Raw genomic sequence first — 23,624 nt, 5'->3', positions numbered from 1 at the left:
AGCCCTCACCTGTGACAGCATCAGTGGAGATGGGGCCCAGACGTTTCTGCCCCCACATCCCATACAGGTTGAACTTGTAGCGGCGGGATGGCGACAGCCCTGGCACAGTCACTGTGCGGGAACCACCGTCCACGGGCAGCACCTGTGGCTGGCCTTGTGCATCCTTGTACTGCACCGTAAAGGAGTCAAAGGTGCCCTCGGGGATGCTCCATTCCAGCTGGACTGAATTGGTAGTGATATGGGAGGCCATAAGCTCACCCAGGTGCGGCTCAGATATCAAATCTTCTGGCTCAACTGCAGCTGAAACAATGAGTGTACAATATTGAGCATCCCTGCTCACTTTCTCCACCTTTTCATCGAAGTATTTCTTACTCCAATGATCCAGTAACACGCTTTTTCAGTTCTCCATCCATCCAAACCTAAGTCCAACCCTACATTAAACTGCCCTTTCTTTTTTTCCACCTCCCATTCTTCACCTCTTGATTTCATCCATCCATCCATCTTCCCAACCACCCTCCAAGCCATATATCAACTCGTACATACAGATGGGTATCCACAGCCAGTCTTACAAAAAACTCCATGCTACTTCCTGCTGCTTAACCAGTGATCATGCCAAAACTCAGTAACCTCCATCCATTCACCAAGCATCACACAGGAGATGCATTCATTTCCCAGAAAGGCAAAGGAACCTGAATGGACACTCTCCCCACTCTGACCTTTCTCTAAAACCAAGGTGTGTAAGGGACAAGGATGTGGCATGCAGCACCTCTCACCGGTGATTGCATCGGTAGAGACAGGGCCCAGACGTTTCCGCCCCCAAATCCCGTACAGGTTGAACTTGTAGCGGTGGGATGGTGACAACCCAGACATGGTCACTGTGCGGGAACCACCGTCCACAGGCAGTGCATGCGGCTGGCCTTGGGCATCCCTGTACTGCACCATGAAGGAGTCAAAGGTGCCCTCAGGGACCCTCCACTCCAACTGAACAGAGTCAGAGGTGATGTGGGAGGCTGTGAGCTCAACTAGGCGCGGCTTGGATGGTGGTTGCTTTTCCAGATTGACTGCAGCTGCAATAAGAGAACACAATTCAGGATATAAACATTCCGCAGTGCTTCCATCCCTACCTCCCTCACTGCTTTTGACCGTCTTTCCATCGGTTTGTGTACTCCACAAGCAATTCTTCTATCCAGTTAAATCCAGTTGGAGCCCCCAGGGCTCAGTATTAGGGACAGTTCTCTTTAGTATCTTTATCGATGATCTGGATGAGGGGATTGAGTGTACCCTTAGTAAGTTTGTAGATGACACTAAGTTAGGTGCGTGTGTCGATCTGCTCGAGGGTAGGAAGGCTCTGCAGGAGGATCTGGATAGGCTGGACTGATGGGCTGAGGCCAACTGAATGAAGTTCAACAAGGCCAAGTGCCGAGTCCTGCACTTGGGGCACAACAACCCCAAGCAGCGCTACAGACTGGGAGATGAGTGGTTAGAAAGCTGCCTGGCAGAGAAGGACCTGGGAGTATTGGTTGATAGTCGGCTGAATATGCGCCAGCAGTGTGCTCAGGTAGCCAAGAAGGCCAACAGCATCCTGGCTTGTATAAGAAACAGCGTGGCCAGCAGGACTATGGAAGTGATTGTCCCCCTGTACTCGGCTCTGGTGAGGCCGCACCTTGAGTATTGTGTTCAGTTTTGGGCCCCTCACTACAAGAAGGACATCGAGGTGCTCGAGCATGTCCAGAGAAGGGCAACGAAGCTGGTGAGGGGTCTGGAGAACAAGTCTTACAAGGAGTGACTGAGGGAGCTGGGATTGTTTAGCCTGGAGAAGAGGAGGCTCAGGGGCGACCTTATCACTCTCTATAGGTACCTTAAAGGAGGCTGTAGCAAGGTGGGGATTAGTCTATTCTGCCATGTGCCTGGTGACAGGATGAGGGGGAATGGGCTAAAGTTGGGCCAAAGGAGGTTTAGGTTGGATATTAGGAAGAACTTCTTTACCGAAAGGGTTGTTAGGCATTGGAATGGGCTGCCCAGGGAGTGGTTGAGTCACCATCCCTGGAGGTCTTTAAAAGATATTTAGACGTAGAGCTTAGTGATATTGTTTAGTGGAGGACTTGTTAGTGTTAGGTCAGAGGTTGGACTAGGTGATCTTGGAGGTCTCTTCCAACCTAGATGATTCTGTGATTCTGTGATTCTTTGATTCTGTGGTAAATTGAACAGTTCATCCTTCCATCTCTGAACTCTGTTAACCCATTTACCGTCTACTGAAGCTGTCCATGTAAACATTGATCTAATTTTCCATTCTTCTCTCCACCCATCCTTTATTCATCCATCTGTCCCTCCATTTATCAGAAGAATCATCCAACTGCCAATCAACCAGCCATCACTTTATCCTTTGTGGTACATGTACATCTATCCATTCAGTCATTTGTCCATCTAATTCTAAGTACATATAAACGCATAATTTTTTCTATCTCATCTTCCAAACATCGACTCATCTATTTATCTGTCTAACCATTCTGGCTTCCACTCATCCAACCACCCATTTCCAGATTACTCTTAGCATTCAGAACACTTTGATAATATCCATGCAGTACTCCATCCATCCAAATGACGAACCACTCACTTATTCCTCCATCCACTCTTTCATCCAAAAAGCTAAATAGATGATAATCAACTCGCCATCCTTTTGGCCATTCTACTATCTAGTCACCTACCTATACACCTGTTTAACAATCTATTCCTACATCTCCACAACTTCGTTGGCACTCATCTATTTAACCATTCCGCTGTTAGTGACAAAGATATGATCTCAATTCCCACAGGGCAGAAGGGGCCCTGCAAAGACCCTTGCAAGACTCCTGACTTACTCCAAACTCATGTCCTGCAGGGGACATGGACTTGGCATTTATTAGCCCTCACCTGTGACAGCATCAGTGGAGATGGGGCCCAGACGTTTCTGCCCCCACATCCCATACAGGTTGAACTTGTAGCGGTGGGATGGTGACAGCCCTGGCACAGTCACTGTGCGAGAACCACTGTCCACAGGCAGCACCTGTGGCTGGCCTTGTGCATCCTTGTACTGCACCACGAAGGAGTCAAAGGTGCCCTCGGGGATGCTCCATTCCAGCTGGACGGAGTTGGGAGTGATGTGGGAGGCCACAAGGTCACCCAGGTGTGGCTCAGATGGTGGTTCCTTTTCGGTCTCGACTGCAGCTGCTACAGAGAGGACACAATGCAGGCACAAACATCCCCCCTTCTATCCGTCCAGTTTTCTATCCACCCATCCATGCAGCTATCCATCAGTTTATTGACTTAACTATCAATTCAGCATTTCATCCATCCTTCTGTCTCTCTACCCAGCAATACATCTGTCTACCCCTCCACATCTCCAGACTTGCCTACACCCATCCTTCCCCCCATTCCCCAGTCAGTAGCCAAGAGATATTCCTGTTTCTCAGGAGAGCCAAAGAGCCTAGATGGACCCTGTCCCTGCTTCCAAAGTGCTCCAAAACAAAGCTTTTCAAGGAACGGAGACATGGCATACAGCAGTCCTCACCTGTGACAGCATCAGTGGAGATGGGGCCCAGATGTTTCCTCCCCCACAACCCGTACAGGTTGAACTGGTAGCTATGGGATGGTGACAACCCAGACACAGTCACTGTGCGGGAACCACCGTCCACGGGCAGCACCTGTGTCTGACCTTGAACATCCCTGTACTGCACTGTGAATGAGTCAAAGGTGCCCTCGGGGATGCTCCATTCCAGCTGGATTGAGTTGGGTTTTATGTGGGAGGCCACAAGCTCCCCCATGTGTGGCTCCGATGGTGGCTCCTCTTCCACTTCGACTGCATCTGTAAAACAGAGGGTAAAGTGCAGGGCATAAACATTTGTCTGTCCTTCCTTCCCTTCCTCCCTCACTTCATTGCTCCATTTTTTTTGTCAATTTGTTTACTCAACAATCCATCCTTCCATGCATGAATTAAACAGATCATCCCTCCATCTCTGAACTCTATCTACCCATTCATCATCTACAGCAGCAGTCCATGTAAGCATTGAACTATCCATCCTTCTGTCCATCACCTTTCTATACATCCATCTGTCCATACATTCATGAGTTCAATCATCCAACTGCCAACAAACTCAACCAGTGAGTCATTTCTCTTTCCTTTGACATAGCTGTTTGTTCAAACCTACATCCATCCATGCATTTACTCATCTGTTTCTCAGTCCATATATGCATGCATTTCTCCATCCAATCTTCCTAACATCAATTCATCTATTTTTCCATTTAACCATGTTGGCTTCCATTCATCCAACCACCCATTTCCAAATTTCTCTCTGCATTCAGAAGGCTTCGAGTCTATCCAGTACTCCATCCATCCAACGATCTCACCATTCATTTACTTTTTTTCATCTGTACTTCCATCAAAAAAGCTAGACAGATGATAATCAACCAGACATCAAACAAGCGAAACATGTATCCAAAATACCTTAATTCCAACCATACTACATCCATCCAGTGGTCTCACCAATCATTTATTCCTCTATCAATTCTTCCATCCAAACTACTGAACAGATTACAATCAACCTGCCATCCAACAAGTGAAACAAGCATTCAAAAATCCACCCTTTTGTCAACTATTTGATCTAACCACCTATTTATACATATATCTAACAATAAATCCCTCCACCTCACCAAAAGTACCTGCATTCATCCATCCATTCATCCATTCCCCAGACAGTGACCAAGACATGTTCCCATTTTGCACAGGACTGAAGGAACATACCACAGGCCTTCACAAGGTTCCTGCCAGACTCCAAACTCACAGCACAAAAGGGACATGGGCATGGAATGCAGCAGCCCTCACCTGTGACAGCATCAGTGGAGATGGGGCCCAGACGTTTCCGTCCCCACATCCCATACAGGTTGAACTTATACTGGCGGGATGGTGACAGCCCTGGCACGGTCACTGTGCGGGACCCACCATCCACGGGCAGCACCTGTGGCTGGCCTTGTGCATCCTTGTACTGCACCACGAAGGAGTCAAAGGTGCCCTCGGGGACGCTCCATTCCAGCTGGACTGAGTCAGGGGTGATGTGGGAGGCTGTGAGCTCCCCCAGGTTTGGTTCGGATGGTGGTTCCTTTTCCAGCTGGACTGCAGCTGCAATGCGGAGGGCACATTGAAGGACATAAACATCCTCCGTTCCATCCGTCCAACTTTCTATCTACCCATTCATGCAACTATACACCACTTTATTGAACTAACCAGCAATTCAGCATTTCTTCCATTCTGCCATCTCTCCACCTGACTATCCATCTGTCTACCACTATGACCCTTCATCTCTCCAAACTTCCCTGCACTCATCCATCCGTGCATTCCCCAGTCAGAGGCGAAGAGATGTAACTGTTTCCCTGATGGGGCAAGGACCCTAGAAGGTCTCTGACCCCAAACCCAGCCAACTCCAGAACCAAGGCATGCAGGAGACACAGACATGGCACACAGAAGCCTTCACCTGTGACAGTATCAGTGGAGACAGGGCCCAGACGTTTCCGCCCCCACATCCCATACAGGTTGAACTTGTAGCGGCGGGATGGTGACAGCCCTGGCACGGTCACTGTGTGGGATCCACCATCCACAGGCAGCACCTGTGGCTGGCCTTGTGCATCCTTGTACTGCACCGTAAAGGAGTCAAAGGTACCCTCAGCGACACTCCATTCCAGCTGGACGGAGTCAGGGGTGACATGGGAGGCTGTGAGGTCGCCCAAGCGTGGCTCGGATGGTGGTTCCTTTTCCGGCTGGACTGCAGCTGCAACATGGAGGACACATTGCAGGGCATAAACATTTCGCAGTTCATCCATCCATCAAGTCTTCCCTTCACTCATCCATACAACTATCTATCAACTTATTATTCCATCGCTCCATCCATTAACCAGGTACCACACAAGAGATGCACCTGTTTCCCAGAAGTGCCAAGGACTTTGGAAGCAGCCTACCTCTGCTCCCACTGAGAATCCAAACCAAGGCGTCCAAGGACATGGACACGGAACGCAGGAACCCTCACCTGTGACAGCATCAGTGGAGATGGGGCCCAGACGTTTCCGTCCCCACATCCCATACAGGTTGAACTTGTAGCGGCGGGATGGTGACAGCCCTGGCACGGTCACTGTGCGGGAATCTCCATCCACAGGCAGCACCTGTGGCTGGCCTTGTGAATCCTTGTATTGCACTGTGAAGGAGTCAAAGGTGCCCTCGGGGACACTCCATTCTAGCTGGACTGAGTCAGGGGTGATGTGGGAGGCTGTGAGGTCGTCCAGGCGTGGCTCGGATGGTGGTTCCTTTTCTGGCTCTACTGTGGCTACAACATGGAGGACACATTGCAGGGCACAAGCATTTTGCAGTCCATCCATCCATCAAGCCTTCTCTTCACTCATCCATACAACTACCTATCAATTTATTAACCTAACCATCAACCCTCACACTTGTGCACTAAATTCATCATCCCCTCAACTGCCAACTCATCCAAACATCCACCCTAACATCCCTTCAACCATCACAAAACAAAACCTTCCTTCCAACCATCCATCTACCCTTCTACTCAGCCACCCATCCAGGTATTCATCCAGATAATCATCCAGTCATCAAGCAGCTTGACTGACCGTCCAAATAAACAGCCAGTGAACTAAACTTCCATGATACCAACCATTCATCCTATCAACCACCCAAGACATATCCTCACTCTTATAGACTAAAAGACATCCACAGCCAGACACCCTTCCAAAAATACATCCTTTTATCTTTCCTGCCACTTATCCATAGATCCTGCCAAACAGCGCACTCTGTCCATATCCACAACCTTCCTTACACCATCCTTGCAGATGACACCAAGCTGGGGGAAAGTGTCAATCTGCTGGAGGGTACGAAGGCCCTGCAGAGGGACCTGGGCAGGTTGGATCAATGGGCAGAGGGCAATGGGATGAGGTTCAACATGACTAAGTGCCGGGTCCTGCACTTTGGTCACAACAACCCCATGCAATGCTACAGGCTTGGGGCAGCATGGTTGAAAAGCTGTGCAAAGGAAAAGGATCTGGGGGTGTTGATCGAAGCTTGCAAGAACATGAGCTGGCAGTGTGCTCAGGTGGCCAAGAAGGCCAAGGGCATCCTGGCTTGTATCAGGAATAGTGTAGCCATCAGGAACAGGGAGGTGATCGTCCCCCTGTACTCTGCTCTGGTGAGGCCACACCTCGAGTACTGTGTTCAGTTTTGGGCCCCTCACTACAAGAAGGACATTGAGGCCCTGGAACGTGTCCAGAGAAAGGCTACAAAGCTGGTGAAGGGCCTGGAACACAAGTCCTATAAGGAGCGCTTGAAGGAACTGGGCTTGTTTAGTCTGGAGAAGAGGAGGCTCGGGGAGACCTTATGGCTCTCTACAACTACCTGAAAGAAAGCTGTGGAAAGCTGGGGGTCAACCTCTTCTCGCAGATAAATAACAATAGGATTAGAGGGAATGGCCTCAAGATGTGCCAGGGGAAGTTCAGGCTGGAAATTAGGAGACATTTCTTCTCAGAAAGTGTAGCCAGGCATTGGAATGGGTTGCCCAGGGAGGTAATGAGTCACCGTCCCTGGGGTTGTTTAAGGAAAGGTTGGAAGTGGTGCTTAGGGACATGGTTTAGCGGGTGATATAGGTGGTGGAGGGATGGTTGGACCAGATGATCTTGGAGGTCTTTCCAACCTTAATGACTCTATGATTCTATCCTTCCACCCAGCTATCCATTAACCAGGTACCACACAAGAGATGCACCTGTTTCCCAGAAGTGCCAAGGACTTTGGAAGCAGCCTACCTCTGCTCCCACTGAGAATCCAAAACAAGGTGTCCAAGGACACGGACATGGAACGCAGGAACCCTCACCTGTGACAGCATCAGTGGAGATGGGGCCCAGACGTTTCTGTCCCCACATCCCATACAGGTTGAACTTGTAGCGGCGGGATGGTGACAGCCCTGGCACGGTCACTGTGTGGGAATCTCCATCCACAGGCAGCACCTGTGGCTGGCCTTGTGCATCCTTGTACTGCACCACGAAGGAGTCAAAGGTGCCCTCGGGGACACTCCATTCCAGCTGGATTGAGTCAGGGGTGACGTGGGAGGCTGTGAGATCCCCCAGGTGTGGTTCAGCTGGTGGTTCCTTTTCTGGCTGGACTGCAGCTGCAATGCGGAGGGCACAAAGGAGTCTATTCCCCGAGTGCTTCCATATCTTCCTTCCTCTCTCCCTCCCTCCCTTCCTCCCTTCTTCTCTTCTCTTTCTTTCTCCCTTTCACCTCCCTTCATCCCTCCACCTTTCCATTGGTGTGCTCAACAATCCATCCTTCCATCCATAAATTAAAAAAATAATCTATCTCTGAACTCTTATCTGGCCATTCATCATCTACAGAAGCTGTCCATGTAAGCATTGAACCATCTTCATCCATCCTGCTGTCCATCCATCCTTCTATTCATCCATCTGTCCATACATTCATCAGAAGAATTATCCAACTGCCAAGAAACTCAACCAACCAGTCATTTCTCTTTCCTTTGAAATAGCTGTTTGCGTGAACATCCGTCCAGCCATCCATCCATCCAGTCATTTGTCCGTCTGACTCTCAGTCCATGTATTCATTCCATTCTCCATCCTATCTTCCAAGCATGCATTCACCTGGTTTTCCATCTAACCATTCTCTTTTCCATTCATCCAACCACCCATTTCAGATTCCTCTTTACATGCACAAAACCTTGTTTCTGTCCAGAACTCCATCCGCTCAATGAACTCAAAATTCATTCATTCTTCTCTCTGTTCCTTCATCCAAAAAGCTACACAGAAGATAATCAGCCACCCAACAAGCCAAACAGGCGTACAAAAATACAGACTTTTGCCCATCCAAACATCCAGCCACCTACCTAAACATCTGACTACTGATCTATCCCTCCTTCTCCCCAGCCTGCCTGACACTCAACCACTCATCCATTCTCCAGACAGTGACCAAGACATGTTCCCATTTCCTGCAGAGCAGAAGGAACCCATCATGTGCATTCATGAGGTTCCTGACTGAATCCAAACTCATTGTATACAGGGAGCACGGATTTGACATACATCAGCTGTTACCTGTGACAGCATCAGTGGAGATGGGGCCCAGACGTTTCCGTCCCCACATCCCATACAGGTTGAACTTGTAGCGGCGGGATGGTGACAGCCCTGGCACGGTCACTGTGCGGGACCCACCATCCACGGGCAGCACCTGTGGCTGGCCTTGTGCATCTTTGTACTGCACCACGAAGGAGTCAAAGGTGCCCTCGGGGACGCTCCATTCCAGCTGGACTGAGTCAGGGGTGATGTGGGAGGCTGTGAGGTCACCCAGGTTTGGTTCGGATGGTGGTTCCTTTTCCAGCTGGACTGCAGCTGCAATGCGGAGGGCACATTGAAGGACATAAACATCCTCCGTTCCATCCGTCCAACTTTCTATCTACCCATTCATGCAACTATACACCACTTTATTGAACTAACCAGGAATTCAGCATTTCTTCCATTCTGCCATCTCTCCACCTGACTATCCGTCTGTCTACCACTATGACCCTTCATCTCTCCAAACTTCCCTGCACTCATCCATCCGTGCATTCCCCAGTCAGAGGCGAAGAGATGTAACTGTTTCCCTGATGGGGCAAGGACCCTAGAAGGTCTCTGACCCCAAACCCAGCCAACTCCAGAACCAAGGCATGCAGGAGACACAGACATGGCACACAGAAGCCTTCACCTGTGACAGTATCAGTGGAGACAGGGCCCAGACGTTTCCGCCCCCACATCCCATACAGGTTGAACTTGTAGCGGCGGGATGGTGACAGCCCTGGCACGGTCACTGTGTGGGATCCACCATCCACAGGCAGCACCTGTGGCTGGCCTTGTGCATCTTTGTACTGCACCACAAAGGAGTCAAAGGTACCCTCAGCGACACTCCATTCTAGCTGGACTGAGTCAGGGGTGACGTGGAAGGCTGTGAGGTCGCCCAAGCGTGGCTCGGATGGTGGTTCCTTTTCCGGCTGGACTGCAGCTGCAACATGGAGGACACATTGCAGGGCATAAACATTTCGCAGTCCGTCCATCCATCAAGTCTTCCCTTCACTCATCCATACAACTATCTATCAACTTATTATTCCATCGCTCCATCCATTAACCAGGTACCACACAAGAGATGCACCTGTTTCCCAGAAGTGCCAAGGACTTTGGAAGCAGCCTACCTCTGCTCCCACTGAGAATCCAAACCAAGGCGTCCAAGGACATGGACACGGAACGCAGGAACCCTCACCTGTGACAGCATCAGTGGAGATGGGGCCCAGACGTTTCCGTCCCCACATCCCATACAGGTTGAACTTGTAGCGGCGGGATGGTGACAGCCCTGGCACGGTCACTGTGCGGGAATCTCCATCCACAGGCAGCACCTGTGGCTGGCCTTGTGCATCCTTGTATTGCACTGTGAAGGAGTCAAAGTTACCCTCAGGGACACTCCATTCTAGCTGGACTGAGTCAGGGGTGATGTGGGAGGCTGTGAGGTCGTCCAGGCGTGGCTCGGATGGTGGTTCTTTTTCCTGCTCTACTGCACCTGCAACATGGAAGACACATTGCGGGGCACAAGCATTTCGCAGTCCATCCATCCATCAAGCCTTCTCTTCACTCATCCATACAACTATCTATTTATTAACCTAACCAGCAGCCCTTACGCTTGTGTACTAAATTCAGCATTCCCTCTCTCCCTGCATCCATCCATCCTACCAATCTTCCTACCAACCATCCTACCAACCATCCAAGACATATCCTCGCTATTACAGACCAACAGATATTCACAACCGGACATCCTTCCAAACATACATCCTTTCCGCTTTCCTGCCGCTTATCCATAGATCCTGCCAAAGCGCACTCTGTCCATATCCACAAGTTTTCTTGCCCATGTCTCTCTATCACTCCATCCATTAACCAGCTACCACATAAGAGATGTTCCAGTTTCACTCAGCCATCTATGCAATTCTCCATCACTTTATTGACCCAACCATCAATCCAGAATGAACATTTTTTGGGAAAGGCCTATAGAATGAAAAGAAGTACCTACCTATCAATCTCTTAAAGGAGAAGGAACAATGGTGATGAGATACTAAATACTTATATACTAAGTATGTGGGACCTGAGAGTGACATAAATGTTACGGAATAAGGGGTGGAGGTTGTATTGGGTCTGGCTGGGATGGATTTAACTTTCCCTGCAGCAGCCCATACAAGACTGTGCTCTGCACTTGCAGCTAGAACAGCATTGGTATCACATCAGTGTTGTGTCTACCGCTGAGCAATATTGGCACAGAATCAAGATTCCCTCTAACGTCCCCCAGAGCCAGAGGGCTGGGGGTGGGCAAGAGGTGAGGAAGGAACCTCACCAGGACAGCTGGCCTAAATCAACCAAAGGGATATTCCATACCACATGGTGTCACACTCACCAATAAAAGGTGGAAAAAGGAAGAAGAGGGGAGGGGTGGGCTCTCATTATGAAAACACCTGTCCTCCCGAACAATGGCTATGTGCGTTGAGGCCCTGCTTCAAGAACGTGGTCAAGCATCGCTCGTTGGTGGGAAGTAGAGAATCATTTCTTTCCTCTGCACTTCCACACGGCCTTTGCTTGTTTTTTTGTTTTTTTTTCCCTTTTCCCTTTCCCTTTTCCCTATAGTTACATTATTTAATTAATAATAATTTTCCCTTAATAATTATTTTTCCTTTAATTATATTATCCTTATCTCAACCCGTGAGTTGTTTCTTTCCTTTTCTTCTTCCCCTCCTCTTCTGAGGAGGAGGTGTGAGAGAGCAGTTGTGGTGGAGTTCAGCTGGCTAGCAAGGTAAAACCACCACACCAGCCTTTCATCCATCCTTCCATTCATCCACCTATCTATACATATATATGTATACCAATGTCTCTCTCAACCTCTCAAAACTTAACTACACATACCCATCCCTCCATTCCCCAGTCAGAGACCAAGAGGTGTGCTCATTTCCCAGAAAGACCAAGGAACCTGGAAGGACAATGCCCGACTCCCACTATGCTCTAAAACCCAGGTGTGCACGTGAAAAGGACACGGCATGCAGCAGGCCTCACTTGTCACAGCATCAGTGGAGATGGGGCCCAGACGTTTCCGTCCCCACATCCCATACAGGTTGAACTTGTAGCGGCGGGATGGTGACAGCGCTGGCACGGTCACTGTGCGGGAACCACCGTCCACGGGCAGTGCCTGCGGCTGGCCTTGTGCATCCTTGTACTGCACCGTGAAGGAGTCAAAGGTGCCTTCAGGGACGCTCCATTCCAGCTGGACAGAGTCAGGGGTGATGTGGGAGGCTGTGAGCTGCCCCAGGTGTGGTTCAGATGGTTTATTTTCCAGTTCGACTGTAGCTGCAACACAAAGGGCACAATGCAGGGCAGAAACATTTCTCAGTCCTTCCTTCCCTACCTCTGTCACTTCATTCCTCCATATTTGCATCTCTTTGTTTACTCAACAATCCATCCTTACATCCATAAATTCAATTAATCATTCCCTCATCTCTGAACTCTATCTACCCATTCATCATCTACAGAAGCTGTCCATGTAAGCTCCAAACTATCCATCTGTCATCCATCCTTCTATTCATCTGTCTGTCCATACATTCATCAACAGTCATCTAACTGCCAGGAAACTCAACCAACCAGTCATTTTTCATTTCTTTGATGTAGCTGTTTACATGAATGTACACCCATCCATCCATCCAGTCAATTGTCCATCTGACTCTCAATCCATATTTATGCACCACGGGCCCTCAAAAGACTCCTGTCACACTCAAAACACATGGCCCACAGGGGACACGAACACAACATGCATCAGACCCTCACCTGTGATGGCATCAGTGGAGATGGGGCCCAGACGTTTCCGCCCCCACATCCCATACAGGTTGAACTTGTAGCGGCGGGATGGTGACAGCCCTGGCACGGTCACTGTGCGGGAACCACCATCCACGGGCAGCACCTGTGGCAGGCCTTTCACATCCTTGTACTGCACCGTGAAAGAGTCAAAGGTGCCTTCTGGGATGCTCCATTCCAGCTGGACAGAACTGGGGGTGACGTGGGAGGCTGTGAGGTCGCCCAAGCGTGGCTCGGATGGTGGTTTCTTTTTCAGCTTGACTTCAGCTGCAACATGCAGGTCATAATGCATGCCATAAACATGCTCCAGTCCATTTGTCCAACCCTCCGGTCTTTCTTTCAGCCTTCCATGGAACTCTCCACCAGTTTACTGACCTAACCTCCATCCATACACCATTAGACTGCACTCAGCATCCCCCCAACTGTCAGTTCATCTAAACATCCACACACCCATCCCTTCATCCATACTTGTAACCACAAAAAAAAAAAAAAAACAACACTTCCAACCATCCATCCACCCTTCTATTCAGCCATCTGTCCAGACATTCATCCAGATAATCATCCGGTCACCAAGCACCTTGATTTGACCAATCAAACAAACAGCCCATGATCTAGTCTTTTATTTAGCACTTTGCCTGCTGCTTCCACGTGTTCATCCAGGTTTTTCTTACTCCATTAATCAGTGAATCACTGAATCATCATCAAATTGTCAAACAGCCACTTTGAAAGGGCCATCAAATGCTCATCAGCTCCAACCTTTCATAGAATCACAGAATCATAGAACGGCTTGGGTTGGAAAGGACCTCAAAATCATCTAGTTCCAACCTCCCTGCCATGGGCAGAGATGCCACCCAGTAGATCAGGCTGCTCAGGGCCTCATCTAACTTGGTCTTGAACACCGGGGTACCCATAACCTCTCTGGGCAACCTGTTCCAGAGCCTCACCACCCTCTGAGAGAAGAATTTCATCCTAGCCACTAATCTAAATCTCCCCTCTTTTAGTCTAAAACCATTCCCCCTTGTCCTATGATTATCTACCCGAGCAAAAAAGTTGCTCTCCATCTTTTTTATAAGCCCCCTTTAAGTATTGAAAAACCTCAGTAAGGTTTCCCCAGAGCCTTCTCTTCTTCAGGCTGAGCAGCCTCAACTCTCTCAGCCTTTCTTCACAGGAGAATCCTAATTCTCTAAGACTACCATCTAACCTTTCATCTAATCCTCCAACCAACCAGACATCTAGCAGACTGTTACACCATCCCTCCAGCCATACACCCTTCCGTCCTCTCATCTAACCATGCAGACATCCAGTCATTCAAACTACTATTCAGTGTGTGAATCAGTCACAAACTTATCAAAATGTCCACCCATTCATCAGTTTATCCATCTATCATCATCCATTCATGTCTCCACTGAACTACCCATCAGACCTACCATCCATCCCTCCCATCTATTCAGCCAGTAAACTAGACACACACTTGTCCATCCGTCCATCCATCCATTTATCCATCCATCCATTCATCACTCCAACATTGCATGTTCTCATACCTCCATCCCTTCATTGTATTCAGCACCCAAGAGATGTTTTGTTTTCCTACAAGTCTCAAGAGATTCATTCCAGAACCTTGCCTAGCTCCTGCACTGATCCAAACCCAAGGCTTGCAAGGAGATGCAAGTGCAGCAAACAGCAGCCCTCACCTGTGACAGCATCGGTGGAGATGGGGCCCAGACGTTTCCGTCCCCACATCCCGTACAGGTTGAACTTGTACCGGCGGGATGGTGACAGCCCTGGCACGGTCACTGTGCGGGAATCTCCATCCACGGGCAGCACCTGTGGCTGGTCTTGCTCATCCCTGTACTGCACCACGAAGGAGTCAAAGGTGCCCTCAGGGATGCTCCATTCCAGCTGGACGGAGTCAGGGGTGACGTGGGAGGCTGTGAGGTCACCCAAGCGTGGCTCAGATGGTGGTTCCTCCTCTGGTATGACTGCAGCTGCAACACAGCACAATACTGGGCATACATATCAACCCATTTGTCCACCTAGATATCCATTCATCCATCCACCAATGCAATTGTCCATCAGTCTATTATGCAGCCTTCCTTCCACACATGCTTAGACACAACTCAGCAGCCTTCCAACTATTACCTCAGGTACATCCAGCCACCTGTCCTTCCATCCATTCTTACAACTATAAACAAACCACTTTACAAACCATCTACCCACACTTCTACTCATCCACGTCTCCAGCCATTCATCCTGTTAATCAGACAACAAGGACCTTCACCAAACATCCAAGCAAACCATCAGTGATTTACACTTTCATTTAGCTCTCCGCTCACCACTCCCTTCCTCCACCAATTAATCAGAATGTTTCTCATTCCACTAATTGATCAGATATTTCTCCAGTTCTCCATCCACCCAAACCTAAGTCCATCTCTCCATCCATCCACACACCCACTCACCTAAAAATATATCCACTCTTATAGAAAACATCCACAACCAAACATCCTTCCAAAAATCCTGCCTTTCACCTTTTCTGCCACTTAACCAGGGATACTGCCAAAAGAAGTATCCCCACATCCACAATTTTCCTTGCCCCCATCACTCCATTCCTTCATCCATTCACCAGGCACAACCCAAGAGATACACCCATTTTCTAAATGGGCCAAGGACCCTGGATGGACCCTGCCCTTGCTCTCACTTTCCTCTAAAACCACAGTGTGTAAGGGACAAGGACATGGCATACAGCAGCCCTCACCTGTGACAGCATCAGTGGAGATGGGGCCCAGACGTTTCTGTCCCCACATCCCATACAGGTTGAACTTGTAGCGGCGGGATGGTGACAGCCCTGGCACGGTCACTGTGCGGGAATCACCATCCACAGGCAGCACCTGCAGCTGGCCTTGTGCATCCTTGTACTGCACTGTGAAGGAGTCAAAGGTGCCCTTGGGGACGCTCCATTCCAGCTGGATGGAGTCGGGGGTTACGTGGGAGGCTGTGAGCTCACCCAGGCGTGGCTGGGATGGCAGGTCCTCCTTTGGGAGTGCTGGGGCTGTAATGGGGACAGCAGAATACAGGGTACACAGGGGACAAGCATCCTTTATCTACTCATCCATGCACCTATTAGTTTATATGTGCATCCATCCATCTAATCACCCACCCATCACTCAGCTCACCCATCTATCCATCTTCCCATTCCTCCATTTGTTTTCCCAATGTCATCCATCTAATTATCTTTTGCCAGTTAATCCAGCCTGCCAGCCTTCCACAATTTTGTATTTGAGTCCATCCATCCATCTATTAGTCTTTCCACCTATCCTCGTATCCTTCCGTCCAATCATCCACCATCTTTCCATGCCTCTTCTCCCTCACATATGTTCATGGATACTTGAACAAAAATAACTAAACATGTAACCATCCATCTAGTCATTCATTAAACAATCTGATTATTCATCCAAGCACACATGCTTTCACCCATCTATGGTTCCATCTATTCATCTATCCATCCATTCATCAGTCCACCCACCCATTTTCCCATCCATCCAGAAATCCTTCCATTCAATCCCAAACATCTGTTCCACTATCCACTCAATTATCAGTTTATCTACCATCTAATCAGCCAGTCACATAATCATCTAATCATCCATCCTTTCATACAAATCTCTCCATCCCTTGGACCTTGCATGCACACAAGCCTACCACCAAATCAAGTGCCAAAGGCTGTTCCTATATCTCTCAAGGTCAAGGACCCCACATGGAGGTCCACAGGGAACATGGATGGAGCATGCAGCAGCCCTCACCTGTGATGGCATCAGTGGAGATAAGACCAATACGTTTCCGCCCCCACACCCCGTACAGATTGAACTTGTAGCGGCGGGAAGGCAACAGCCCAGGAACAGTCACTGTGCGGGACCCACCGTCCACAGCAAGTGCCTGTGGCTGGCCTTGTGCATCCCTGTACTGCACCGTGAAGGAGTCAAAGGTGCCTTCAAGGACGTTCCATTCCAGCTGGACAGTGTTGGGTGTCACATGGGAGGCCGTGAGCTCGCCCAAGCGAGGCTGCTGTTGTGGTTCCTCCTCTGATGGGGCTGCAATGGTGGTGGCACAATGCAAGGCATAAACATCTATCTGTGTGTCCATCCATTCATCATTCCATGTGTCCTTCCTTCCTTCCTTCCTTCCAACCACACCCAACTTGGATACCAAGAGCTAGTGAGCCCGAACACCTGGGTTTCCCCAGTGCTGCCAGGAATCACTTGGGGGTACCTGCTTTGGCCATGGCACCTTGAGGCTCAGTCAGCTCCATCTCATACAGATGCTCCCAGTCTATCGGGGGCTCACTGGTGCCACCTACCCCTGCAACCAAAAGAGCAGTATGGGGTTATTAGATGCCCCCATGCAACGCTGTCCCCACCCCTGTCCCTGTCACCCACCTGCAGTCACCAGGGATGTGTAGGACTTGGAGACGCGCCCCTGCACCACGCCATGCACCTCCACCCGGTACATGGCCCCTGGCACCAGCCCTGGCACCCGGGCCACTGCTGTGTCCCCTGGCACCCGCAGTTCCCCCTCGGCCCCCTCCAGCTCCCCCAGGGGCCGGTAGCGGATCACCACAGTCTCTGAGTGGCCCTGCAGCCCATCCAGGTCCACAAGGGCCTCTCCGGCAGCCCCTGGCATAAGCTGGGGCTTGGGGTGGGGACTCTGTTGGAGGTGGCGGAGGAACTGGTGGCGCAGCGAGGCTGGGCTGCGGCGAAGCAGGTAGGAGAGGATGGCACGGGCTACTGCAGGCACTGTCTGGTTGCCCCGGAGAGGGAAGGCCGTGGCCCGGAGGTGGCTCTCCAGGCGCTGCTGCAAGGACCCATTGTAGGACGAGAGCTTAGCCCCCAGGTCATGCAGAGATGGAACACCTGGGAGCACTGGGGACATGGGAGATGCTGGGGAGACCGGAGACTTTGGAGATGAAGGTAAAATGGGGGACTGTGGTGATGCTGGGGACTGTGGAAATGCAGGTGACCTTGGGGATACTGGGGATGCTGGTGCCTCTGGGGACCTTGGGGACACTGGTGACCATGAAGATTCAGGGGAAGCTGGTGATGCCGGGGACACTGGTGACACTGGAGACCTCGGGAATGCTGGTGACCTCGGGGACCCTGGAGATGCTGGGGATCCCAGTGACCTTGGAGACGCTGGGGACGCTGGTGACCCCAAGGACCCTGGTAAGACCAGGGATGCATCCGGTGATACTGGTGATGCCGGGGATCCCAGGGACCCTGGGGACGCTGGTGACACTGGGGACCGCGGGGATGCTGGAGACCCTCGGGCTGATGGTGATGCTGGGGCCACTGGAGATGCGAGGAATGTGGGGGACCCCAGGGGTCCCCTGTGGGTGGGCAGGGGCTGGGCAATCACTGTGAGAGCAAAGGGGACCAGGGTCAACAGCCTGGCCCCAATAGCCCCCCATCTGCCACAACCCAGGGACCCACAGGGGGACACAGGGATGGATGGAACATGGGAACAGACTAGGACACATGGACACATAGGGGCAGACTGTGGACATCTGGGACCACAGAGAGAGACTGGGAACCCTCAGACTCATGGGGAAGGACTGGGACAGACAAACTCGTGGGGGCAGACTGGAAACATCTGGACCCAGGGAACAGAGGGACGCACAGGGAGGTATCAGTAGATGTGGGGATACATGGGCCCATGGGGACACGTGGGGATATACTAGGGTCACATGAATCCATCAGGGCAGACGCATATGGACAGGCCTGGGGGGACACATGGACCCACAGGGACAGACTAGTGACACACAGACCTCCACTGGGCAGACAGACGCACGTGGACCCGCAGAGCCATAGGGACATAAAGACACATGGGGACAGACAGAGGCTGCAGGCACCACCCCTGTACCCATTCCCATCCCAGTCACCATCCTTGTCCCATGTCTGTCTCCATCCCCACCCCTATCCCCATGCCTGTCTCTGTCCCCATCCCTGTGGCTGTGACATCCTTGTTCCTGTGCAATTCCCATCCTGATGCCCTCCCCATCCCCATGTCCATGCTTGTCCCCCACACCATCCCTGTCCTCACCCCAATCCCCATGCACATGCTGTCCCCATTACTGTGCCTGCATCATCCCTGTCCTTATGTCTGTCCTTGGGCTATGACCATTCCTGTCCCTGTGCTGAATGTTGCCCCCATCCATGCGTTGTTCCTGTCTCCACCCCCATGTTGTTCCCATCCCCATGTTGTCCTGGCCACCATGGCCATGCTCTCCCCACCCCTGTCCCACCCCCAATCCCTGTCCTCACCCCTGTGCCCATGTCATCCCCATGCCCATGCTGTCCCCATACTGTCCCCATGCCTGTCTCAGTCCCTGTCCCCAGCAGTCCCTGCCAGGGCAGGTGGCACGTACAGGTGCGGACGCGCAGGGTGCCAGGCATCCCAAGGTGCTGGTCCCGCTGGGCCTGGATGAAGAGCTCAAAGGCGCTTCCAGGCACCAGCCCTGTCACCTCGAAGGTGACAGCAGAGCCAGGCAGTTCGTGGGTGGCCATTGCTGCTGGTTCCTCCTGGGGAAAGAGGACATGTCAAGGACATGTTGGGGACACCGAAGTGCGACCTATTTCGGAGCCAGGCAGCGGGCAGGTGGCCACAGTCAATGGCTTCTCCTGGAGTTGGGGAATGTCTTGGAGTCACACTGGGGACATACTGAGGGCACCAAAGTGGGGACACAGTGGAGACAGTGGTGAGAACACCTTATCCCTGAGCCAGGTAGGTGGCAGCATACAATGGTTTGTCCTGAGGCTGGGGGACATGTTGGGGACACCTCAGGGGGGCTACTGGGGACACACTGGTAACACCACAGTGGGGACATGTCCCAGTCCCTAAGGAGGGCTGCAGGCAGATCGTTGCAGCTCATTCTGGGGATATGGGGCATGTTGGGGACACCCTGGAGACACTGTGCTGGGGACACATCACCATTCCCAAGCCAGGCAGCAGAAGGGTGGCCACAGCTATTGGCTTATCCTATGGACAACAGATGTGTTGTGGACATGCAACAGATGGGTGACACCACTGTGGCTCACCCTGGGCACAGGGGACACAAAGGGGAGATGTCCCCATCCCTGAGCCACAAAGCAGTGTGGTGACCTGGCCCCTGGCTTGATCTGAAGACAACAGACACACTGGGGACATGTTGGGGATACAACAAGGACACTACAGAGGTGTCCCCAAAAGGGTTAGCAGCAGATGGCTATGGACACCAACTTATCCTGGGGACAAGGGCCACATCGAAGACATGTTGGAGCTACACTTCCACACTGAGGATACTGTTCTGCTGGGGATGCATCCCAATCCCAATCCCAATCCCAATCCCAATCCCAATCCCAATCCCAAACCCAATCCCAATCCCTGTCCCCATCTTACCATGGGGATGAGGGCCACCTGGTAGCCATCCACGGGCATGCTCGGCCGAGGCCAGGTCACACGGAAGGACGTCTGGTTGCGTGCAGCCAAGCGTGGTGTCACTGCGGGGATCTCTGCAGGGACACAGCCCTTTTGGGAGGTGCCACCACAGGGATGCTCCGGGGCACCCCGGGATGGGGCAACCACAGGTTGGGAACAACATGAGGACACCTGGGGATGGGGACCCATGGAGTAGGGACACCCTGGGGACACCACAGGACAGGGCACCCAGGGGATGGGGACAACCACAGGGACGTGGAAGGAGTGCCCAAGGAACAAGAGTGCCCAAGCCATGGGGACACCGGGATAGTGGATACCCCCAGGACCATGGGGACACCCAGAGCACTGGGGACTCTGAAGAAGGGCTAGGAGTGAAACCAGAAGCACTGAGGACCCCAGGGCACTCTGTGGGGGACAACCAAGAGCACTGGGATGCGGACACTGAGTGCTGTAGAACAGCAAGGGACACTGGGGGACAGTCAGGGATACACTGAGGTGGGGCATCAGGACCCACCGTGGCTGGGGGGAGGGATTTGGATGAAGAAGCCGGGGGGCAGCGGGGATGCTTAGGGACATGTGGGGACACTTGGAAACGTACCGAGGGTGCAGTGGGGCCCACCACGGCCGAGGGGGCAGGCAGGTGTAGCACAGGATGGCCCAGTGAAGCCGGCGAAGCAGTGGCAGCGGCCAGCCCGGCAGCGGCCCTGGTCACTGCAGTCGAGGGGGCATCGGGGCTCGGGGCAGGGGAGGCCCCCCCCGCCCTCCCCCAGCCGGCACCCGCACCCGCAGCCCCCTGCCTCAGGGGTGCTGCACAGTCCCCGCGCTGCCGTGCGCCCTGCAGGGATGGGCATTGTCCCCCTGGTCCCCATGTGCCCCACATAACCCCCCTCATTCCACCCCCCACCCCCCCATATTCCTTCATAAGTCCCCCATGTCCCCCCGTTTATGTCCCCCCAAACCTCCCCCTGTCCCCCATACCCCCTCATATCCCACCCCTGTTCCCCTTGTCCACCCCCCCCACATTCCCCTGTACCATCCTATACTCCATGTCCCATGTCCCCTGCATATCTCCCATGCTCCCCCCCAAGTTCCCCCACATCCCCCATGTCCCCAGACATATCCCTCATGTGCCTATCCCCCATGCTCCCCCCCATGTCCCCCCATATTCCCCATGTCCCCAAACATACCCCCATGCTCCCCCCCACGTCCCACCCATATCCCCCATGTCTCCAAACATATCCCCCATGTCCCTATCCCCCATGCTCCCCCCCCCACATCCCCCACACCCTTCCATGCCCCCCACACCCCCCCATATGCCTCCCATATCCCCCCCCACCCTCCCCATCCCCATACCGGTGCCGGCCTGGGGCCCCCCGTTGTCCCCGCACTGTCCCTGCAGCGCCCGCACTTCTCCCTCCAGCTCCCGCAGGCGCCCCAGCACTGCCTCCAGTGCTGCAGCCCCACAGGGGAGCTCTGGGGAGCCAGGTGGGGATCCAGGGGGGGGCCCTACCCCCCCCTGCACCCTTCGCAGCGTCAACACCAGCAGCAGTAGTGGCAGCCCCAGGGTCATGATCCTGCGGGGAGGGGACGGATGGCACCCACAAGGGGGCACGGGGTCGCATGTGGACACCCAGGTAGATCCACGGATGCCCATGGGGATGCGTGGGGAAAACATGGGACTCACAGACACCAGCAGGGACACATGGATGCCCACAGCACCCATGGCAGACACACATGGGACAAAAGGACACCCATGGAGGCAGAGGGACACCCACGGGGGACACATAGCACCCAAGCAGCCGCCCAGACCAGGGGCATCCAGGGGAACCCATGCATGGAAACAAAAATGGCAGCCACCCCCCCCCATACCCCCATGGCAGCACCCACCCATGGCACCTGCAAACCACAGCACTCATCCATAGCACCCATGGCAGCACTGCCCCACAGCTCTGACCTGTGCCACCCACAGCAGCCACCTACAGCACCAATGACCCACAGCACTCGTGACCCATGACCCATCCATGGCACTGCTCCACAGCACTCAACCATCGCACCCACGACACCCACCCACACCATCACCGCCCCACAGCCATGGTGTCACTCCCTGCCCTCCCAGACCCTGAGGGCCCTATTGCCCCATAGGGACCTGAGGGAGCTGGGGGCTGTGGGGTGGCCCCAGGGCTTGGAGTGAGTTGTGTGCACCAGTACTGCCACCAGTAATGCCCCAGTTTCCACTAACTCCAGTAGCTTCATTCCTCCAGTGCCTAGTAACTCCAATAACACCAGTAATCACCAGCAAATGCCAGTAACCCCACCCTCCAACAACCCAGCAACACCAGTAACATCATGAACTCCAGTAAAGCCAGCAACACCTACAGCATTAGTAACTCCAGTAACACCAGCAGTGCCAGCAACGCCAGTGATGCCAGTAATTCCAGTAACTCCTACAATTCCAATAACTCCAGCAATTCCAGTAGCTCCAGCAGCACCAGCAAATGCAATTAGTCCAGTAACGCCAGCAACACCAGCAGCACCATCAATGCCAATTACTCCAGTAATGCCAGCAACACCAGCAGCAGTAGCACCAGCAATGCCAATTACTCCAGTAACTCCAGCTACTCCAGGAACACCAGTAATGCCAGTAATGCCCGCAGCACCAGACCCTACCAGCCCCTCTGGTCGCTCTATGACCCTGCCCCATGGTACCTGCCCAGTGCTGCTGCTGCTCCCAGGCAGTCGCAGCAGCTGCGGCTGCAGCACAGGGGGGTTGGCCCCCGGCCAGTTGGGGGCTGGGGGGTCCGGCTGGCCCAGTAGTGTTCGGCCCAGCTCAGTTGGGCCCTGCTGGGGCCCAGTGGTTCTGCTCAGCCCGGTTCGGCTCAGCTCAGCTCAACCCAGCCCAGCCCAGTGCAGCACAGCCTGGTTCAGCTCAGCCCGGTTCTGCTCGGCTTGGCCCGCTTAGGTTCGGTTCAGCCTGCTTTAGCCCAGCTCACCCAGTTCAGTTCGGTTCAGTTTGTCCCGGCACGGCGGGCGGCGGGTGCAGCAGTGCCGGAGCGGGGCGGCTCCATCCCTTTCATAGCTCTGGGCCGGGCGCTCCGCCAGCGCTGAGCTCACGGCGCGGCCCCACCGCAGGTGCCGCCGGGCCGGGGCAGAAGCGGGCTGGACACTGGACAGCACCAGGCTAGGCTGAGATGTACCCAGGACAGGAATGGGTAAAGAACCCGAAC

At 52.7% G+C, this 23,624-nt stretch overlaps 2 protein-coding genes across 2 annotated transcripts in view; both read right to left on the bottom strand.

The window, feature by feature from the left end:
• TNXB (tenascin XB) overlaps positions 1–21,970 on the bottom strand; it is a 38,109-nt gene extending 16,139 nt beyond the window's left edge. The window contains exons 1-20 of the mRNA XM_035570427.1: positions 21,754–21,970; positions 20,999–21,235; positions 20,362–20,474; positions 19,352–19,505; positions 18,203–18,341; positions 17,367–18,073; positions 17,200–17,289; positions 16,734–17,021; positions 15,692–15,985; positions 14,631–14,918; positions 12,913–13,206; positions 10,322–10,615; positions 9,127–9,414; positions 7,899–8,192; positions 6,054–6,347; positions 5,505–5,792; positions 4,859–5,152; positions 2,911–3,204; positions 970–1,067; positions 10–217 (exon numbers count right to left, since the gene is read on the bottom strand). Of these exons, the coding sequence (XP_035426320.1) occupies positions 10–217; positions 970–1,067; positions 2,911–3,204; positions 4,859–5,152; positions 5,505–5,792; positions 6,054–6,347; positions 7,899–8,192; positions 9,127–9,414; positions 10,322–10,615; positions 12,913–13,206; positions 14,631–14,918; positions 15,692–15,985; positions 16,734–17,021; positions 17,200–17,289; positions 17,367–18,073; positions 18,203–18,341; positions 19,352–19,505; positions 20,362–20,474; positions 20,999–21,235; positions 21,754–21,970 (5,173 nt within the window). The remainder of the gene's footprint in view (positions 1–9; positions 218–969; positions 1,068–2,910; positions 3,205–4,858; positions 5,153–5,504; positions 5,793–6,053; positions 6,348–7,898; positions 8,193–9,126; positions 9,415–10,321; positions 10,616–12,912; positions 13,207–14,630; positions 14,919–15,691; positions 15,986–16,733; positions 17,022–17,199; positions 17,290–17,366; positions 18,074–18,202; positions 18,342–19,351; positions 19,506–20,361; positions 20,475–20,998; positions 21,236–21,753) is intronic.
• Positions 1–23,624, bottom strand: part of LOC118260323 (zinc finger protein 420-like) — a 337,064-nt gene that overhangs the window by 293,552 nt on the left and 19,888 nt on the right. The window lies entirely within an intron of this gene.

Source organism: Cygnus atratus, chromosome 33, assembly GCF_013377495.2.
Source record: "Cygnus atratus isolate AKBS03 ecotype Queensland, Australia chromosome 33, CAtr_DNAZoo_HiC_assembly, whole genome shotgun sequence".
NCBI lineage: Eukaryota > Metazoa > Chordata > Aves > Anseriformes > Anatidae > Cygnus > Cygnus atratus.
Note: the sequence above shows the minus strand (reverse complement) of the source record. Positions and strands in the feature narration are given on the sequence as shown.